The sequence below is a fragment of the Austrofundulus limnaeus genome, unplaced genomic scaffold, assembly GCF_001266775.1.
Source record: "Austrofundulus limnaeus strain Quisiro unplaced genomic scaffold, Austrofundulus_limnaeus-1.0 Scaffold17, whole genome shotgun sequence".
NCBI classification, from domain to species: domain Eukaryota; kingdom Metazoa; phylum Chordata; class Actinopteri; order Cyprinodontiformes; family Rivulidae; genus Austrofundulus; species Austrofundulus limnaeus.
In genome coordinates, this window is record NW_013952419.1 from 3,648,929 (window position 1) to 3,654,846 (window position 5,918).

The following is a 5,918-nucleotide window of genomic DNA, read 5'->3' on the forward strand; positions in this document are numbered from 1 at the left end:
ATGAGATAGCTTTATGAGATAGTATCTCCATAATTATGAGATACTATCTCATAATTATGAGATAGCTAAGTCATAATAATGAGATAGCTTTATGAGATAGTATCTCCATAATTATGAGATACTATCTCATAATTATGAGATAGTATCTCATAATAATGAGATAGCTTAGTCGTAATTATGAGATAGCTTAGTCATATTATGAGATACTTTCTCATAATTATGAGATAGCTAGGTCATAATTATGAGATACAAGTTTTATTTATTTTTATCAGGGTGGCGGAAATGGGCTTCCATAAAAAAACAAATCCAGTTCACTGAACACAACAATTTAAAGATAAAAAGGGTCAAAACAAAAAATATTTTATCATTCAGTCCCCTCTAGTATAGAACAGAAACAGGACAGGATTTAATAATTTATCATATATGGGTGACCAAAAGGGGAAAAAAATCACATGAACAAACGCAAAACTAAAATTCTTGTTTTATAAAACAATATGCTTTCTGCCTGCTTAGTTTTCTGAAATACCACCAGCAGTATGTTAACTTGTAAAAGCTCAAACCAGGTCTTTATTTACCTAAATAAAAAAAAGGCAACAAGAAAACGAGAGGAACTGCTTGTTGAGGGCTTTTATTTTGTCAGGAAGAAAAGGGAAGTTACGTCACGCGTAATAAAACGACTGCAGCGGTCTTACGTTTCTAAAAACAGCAGCAGCTGGAGCTGCAGGAACTCACAGCGCGGCAGGATGACGGTAGGAGCGACGCTCGGCAGCCGGGTGACGGTGACAGAAGTCGGGGAGTTTCTGAAAAGCCCTCCGGACGGTTTCTGCGTGGAGCGGCTCGGCTCGTCCGGTTACCGCGTTCAGAACGACGAGGACAAAAACCTGGTTCTCATAGACGACTTCCAGTCCAGCAGCGGGAGGATAGTTTTCCATAACTCACTGGGGAGGTGATTAGTAAACATCACATTCCTATACGTAATTATGTGCACAAATAAACTTCCATATGTGTTTTACAGAAAAGTGAAAATGCAGAATTTATGGGAGTACAGCCGCGTGAGGAAGAGTCTGCTGTCCAAGAGGATTTACCTCACAGTGAGCAACAAGAAGGAACTAAACCATCTCAAAGGTAACTTTTGACTGAATGTTTATTATCATTGTGTGAATGCATTAATTTTTTTCTCTTATATGCCTTAACTACTTAACAACATGCTGGTTTTTCTGCCATGTTTCCTTGAAAATAATGGAGCTGTTTTCAACATACTAAAAAAACCTTTAAGATGTTCATAAATCTTTACTCTACTTTTTACATTTTGTTCTGGTTTTGCTTTTTAAACTCCTTTGTACTAATTTAAGCTTCCTTAGGCTTCTAATTTAGCTTATTTTATATTTTTTTCTCACTTTTTAGCTGTCCAGAGGCAGTACGTGGTGTCAGTCGATGGTGGGGACCCTTTCATCCGGTGGCAGCTGGAGAGGGGTCTGGACTGGACCATCTCCTCCGTGGCCGGGGAGAGCTACAGGGTGGACGTAAGCTTCTGTTCCAGATAAACGAGCGTCGCTGTAGATTCAGATATGAAAAGTGACGTTTTGTTCGTCCAGGTGGACCTGACTGAAGCTCTGGAGAGCTTGGTCGTCCCAGAGGAGCCGAAGCAGAAACCAGTGTGGAGGGACGCCTCCTTCACCCTCAAATATTACTCTGACGCCCTCTTTGACTTCCCACACTGGTTTGGCTTCAGCAAAAGAACATTTAAGGTGAATTAAAACTTGTTAAATCCTTAAAGTGCCTGTGACGTGCATATTCTTCAAATACAAAAAGTCAAAGAAAACATCTTTATATTTAAGAAAGTTGGAACGATACACACGATTTAACCCAGTTTGTCCCATAATTGGCATATTTTCTTTTGAACTTGGTTCAGCCAAAGTGAAACAGGAAGTGACATCAAAGGGGAACTCTTTAACAAAGAAAACTCTCTGGTCTTTGTTTATTGAAACAATATTATTTGAACTCTGACTCTTTTTTTTAATCTCTGATAGCGACTCAAACTAATCTAAAGAAACATCAGATTCCTCTCTACAGGCTGGGTTGTTAGTTGCTGTAGCAACGCTCTGTTTACATGCAGACATTCCCCTTTGACATCACTTCCTGTTACTTCACAGGCAAATATCTCAACAACGGTTCATCTCAGCAACGTGAAATTTATTTTGCAATATTTTATCAATGTCCTCTTTCTAAAAATGCATTCATATGTGTTACAAAAAAATTGCCGTCACGGGCACTTTAAGGCTGCATTTACTGCACTTATTAGACGGCTAACGTCAAACTTGTGTCTCCTGTTGTTGAAGCTGAGGCTGATGAAAAACAGCTGTGGATGAAAACCAAAAAGAAGAGTTCGTCTTCAACGTTTTCTCATCAGTACACGAACCAGTTGAAGCGTCAAGCAATTTAGCTGCAAAAAAAAAAAAAAAAACTCTTTACAAGTAGGTCTTCATTGCGTCATACCGCAAGGGACTGATGTCCAATTTATTTAATTTATTTGCACAAAAGATGCCTTTAAACACAAGCGATTCGATCGTGAGATGTAAGTCATGACGAGCGGAGCTAAGGAAGCAGCAGGAGAGCAGAAGCGGCGCCGGTGATGGTCTCGACGTATTCTTTATAGTCCTGGCCGAAGTACCTTCCCAGCAGGTAGTTGAAGATACCCACGATGCACATCAGGGACAGGAAGGTGATGATGCGTTTACCAAACAGGTAGCCCGGAGTGCTGCACGTAAAAAGATTAAAAAAAAAAAAGAAGGAATAATTAGCCGTGCAAACCTTGTAAATGAGTACAGACGATGTGTTGGTTCGATCAGACGAGCTCACCTTTGAGAGTTCTGTCCCAAATATCCAATGAAGTACTTCTGCCTGACAAGAAGGTAGATGATCCCAGCAAAGGCAGCAGAAGCTTCAAGAGGAGGTTAGAAAACAAAAGGGTTCRTATYGATGATAAACATCTTAYYTGTTGCAGATAAAATCAGTTTGGAAAAATAGAGTTTTAATTTTGACCCGATAGACGAGAGAACAGGTAGTTCAATCAGGATCGTAACCGAAGTGGACTGCTGCAATCATGATACACATGGAGTATTGTGCATTATTATTATTATTATTATTATTATTATTATTGCATATTAAGCAACTAAAACTGACCTAAAGTCTGCACTGCTTTTTGTAATTCACCTTGAATCAGAATGTACTTTTACTAAATAAACCTTGCGTTTAAGATTTGAAAATCATTACAAAAATATGCGGGATGTGCGTTTCTTATCCAGCTGTACATAAAGAATAAACGTTTTTACTCTGATGTCAGAAATGGTCCAAAATTAATGAAGAAATCTGGAGTTTTGAGTCTGAAAAAGTCTGGAGTTTTGTAACAGGGAGTAGAAACCTTGTSCATGGAATAACCATGTAATGTGAAACAGATGACAACCGTAAAGGGTTAAAAAGTAAGTTTAGGAGAATTGGAGTTGTTTTACAACAACAGCAGTCTACTTTAATCTTGACCCAGGTCCGACTAGCCATTAGCTCATCTGGTCAGGGTTACACTTTAACTTCCTGAAATTGAGGTGGTTTAAAAAGCTATCTGCAGCAGGTAAGATATTAATTGTTCATAACGTTTTCTCAGAAACCTAAAGAGATACAAACCTGTTTAATGTTAGAGAATAACTTAAAGCAAACGTGAAATCTTGTTTTCATTTCCTTTAAATGGAAATAAAGTGGATTAAATAAACATTGATATAACTTGAGTTTAGTTTTTATAAACAATGGTTGTATATGATTTGAATTTCTTTTTGTATTTTGAGCTGATGTACAGTTTTGCTATTTTTATTACTTGAATAAACTTTTGTCAAAATCTGTCCAGTCTTGTGCTGTCATTTTTAAACCAAACATTTGCAGATTTAATGTCGGTTTCTACAACATCACTTCCTGTTTCCACCCATCCTGAGCAAACAGAGCTCTAAATAAAATGTAAAAAAGATAAAACCATATGAACGCAACAAAGGCTGTAAAAAATGGTTATTAACCAAGATTTGGGCGTAAATTTGAATTTATTGCGGCTCCAAATGAGATAACTGTAATCTGTGTGTATAAAATACAGATAACTTTCTTCAGATGAGTTTATAACTGAAATAATAATTAAAGGAAAAAAACACACCTTTTTCTCTGGTTAATGATTACCTTGACTGAGACAAAGCCCTGCACACCACATCACTGCCAGGAAGGTGGGATAAGCATCCATGCAGTTCCGGCTGCAAACAGAAAAAAAATAAATAAATAACCGTATTTACGGGTTTTAAGGAAGCTGCATTAAGAAATCAGATCAGTTGCAGCAATCAGACACTGGTAAAAAATCTCTAACTGAGGGGAAATGTTTCGAAATTGCAGAACAAAAAAGAAAAAAAAAGAAAACATCTCTGAGCTGTGAGAGTGGATAAAAACCACAAAGAGGAATGATGTGCAACGAGCCCAAAATCTACCAACTTTCCCCTCAAACGTCAGAGAAAATAAATTAAAATTCATGTGAACGTGCCTCTGAAACATTGTTTATACATCAACAATCAACAGTTAAGGCTGCTTTTTTTTTGCAAAGATTTGCATTTTTACCTTACAAAGTGTGAAACTTTTCTGCTTTATACAGTGAAAGCATCACTGAATGCAAATCCCAACAACCRATGGAGTCCCTGTGGCTCCAAGAACATTCTGTCATTTAATGCTCAGAAAAGTCCAATCAGAACTTATTATGTTTCTCCAAACTGAAGCCATCATCAGCGGGTAAGATACTTATTGTTCACACTCTGTCCACTTCAGAGATCTGAACTATCCCTTTAGGACTGAAATGCTAATTCACTTAGACATGATTTTCTAGGTTTAGCCAAATGATCAATTACTTCTCCAACATCAAAATGAATCATTATGGAGTGAATATTTTATTTTTCTCCTGCTCCAAACTCATTTAAAGCTAAACATTTTATTCTTTTATGATTTGTGGCTCACTGTAGTGAAGTAAAACCAAACCATCCCAGAGTTTCCAGCAATTAATGCATGATTATTCTTTAACATGATTAATTAAAAATAAATATAATAGGGAGATACGGCCAATATTGTGTGAGTTAAACTAAAAGAGGGATTAGAGGTGAGGAAAAAGGTACTTACTTGGCACAAGACACTCGCTCAAAAGCATGTGAGCGCGAGTTGATGCACTCCCTCTCTACCTTCTGAGCAAAAAATACTGAAAATATAAATTAAGGTAGCATTAATCATTTATTTATGTATTTTTAGAAGCTACAAACAGTGTTTCCTCACCATTCTGAAGCACACTGATGAGTGTGACGATGACCAGGAGGAAGATGTTTTCCACTTCCACCTTGCAGGAGTCCATGGTTTTCTGTGGGAGCTGCTGGATGCTGACTGAAGGTGACTGAGCTGCTGTTTTGCATCAAAAAACACACACTGAAATTTGTACATATAACAGTTCTCCCTCTGTGACATCACACACAGTTCCTCTTTATGCAAATGCTCTGGCTCAACACACAGGTTGCATGCACTTCCTTTTGACAAATCGTACACATCTCATGCAAACACAGATCCATGCTTTGCAAATTCTGACASTAGTGAAATTTTCTGGAAATACTTTTAATAATTATATGACGGGACACGCTGTCTATGATTTGACTTTTTAAAATGAATTCATCAAGATGTTTTGCAAAACTATACATGAGTATATAATTCAATTCAATTCAAAAATACTTTATTGATCCCAGAGGGAAATTTGGTGTTCTTGTAACTCATTTAACTAAAAACTTATTGTAGATGCTGATGGCTATCGGCAGGAAAGATCTTCTGTAGCGGTCTGTGTTACATTGAAGTTGAAGAAGCCTCCGACT

General features: G+C 37.3%; 2 protein-coding genes across 2 annotated transcripts in view; one reads left to right on the top strand and one right to left on the bottom strand.

Annotated features, from left to right (window-relative positions):
* Window positions 1-2,464, top strand: part of medag (mesenteric estrogen dependent adipogenesis) — a 4,216-nt gene extending 1,752 nt beyond the window's left edge. The window contains exons 3-7 of the mRNA XM_014003331.1: window positions 707-946; window positions 1,016-1,125; window positions 1,405-1,523; window positions 1,596-1,748; window positions 2,340-2,464. Coding sequence (XP_013858785.1) covers window positions 744-946; window positions 1,016-1,125; window positions 1,405-1,523; window positions 1,596-1,748; window positions 2,340-2,369 — 615 coding nt within the window. The 5' untranslated portion in view covers window positions 707-743 and the 3' untranslated portion in view covers window positions 2,370-2,464. The remainder of the gene's footprint in view (window positions 1-706; window positions 947-1,015; window positions 1,126-1,404; window positions 1,524-1,595; window positions 1,749-2,339) is intronic.
* A 15-nt stretch (window positions 2,465-2,479) lies between these two features.
* On the bottom strand, window positions 2,480-5,402 carry alox5ap (arachidonate 5-lipoxygenase-activating protein). Its single transcript, XM_014003332.1, has 5 exons — window positions 5,338-5,402; window positions 5,188-5,249; window positions 4,213-4,283; window positions 2,860-2,941; window positions 2,480-2,758 (listed from the first exon to the last, which is right to left on the bottom strand). The coding sequence occupies exons 1-5, from the start codon at window positions 5,338-5,340 to the stop codon at window positions 2,596-2,598; spliced, it is 381 nt and encodes a 126-aa protein (XP_013858786.1). The 5' UTR covers window positions 5,341-5,402; the 3' UTR covers window positions 2,480-2,595.
* Between the last annotated feature and the right edge of the window lie 516 nt (window positions 5,403-5,918).

Coding starts and splice junctions, on each gene's coding strand:
- alox5ap (XM_014003332.1), bottom strand. Junction 4,284..5,187: donor GAGCGAGTGTCTTGTGCCAA/GTAAGTACCTTT, acceptor TTCTGTTTGCAG/CCGGAACTGCATGGATGCTT. Junction 2,942..4,212: donor AGGGCTTTGTCTCAGTCAAG/GTAATCATTAAC, acceptor CTCCTCTTGAAG/CTTCTGCTGCCTTTGCTGGG.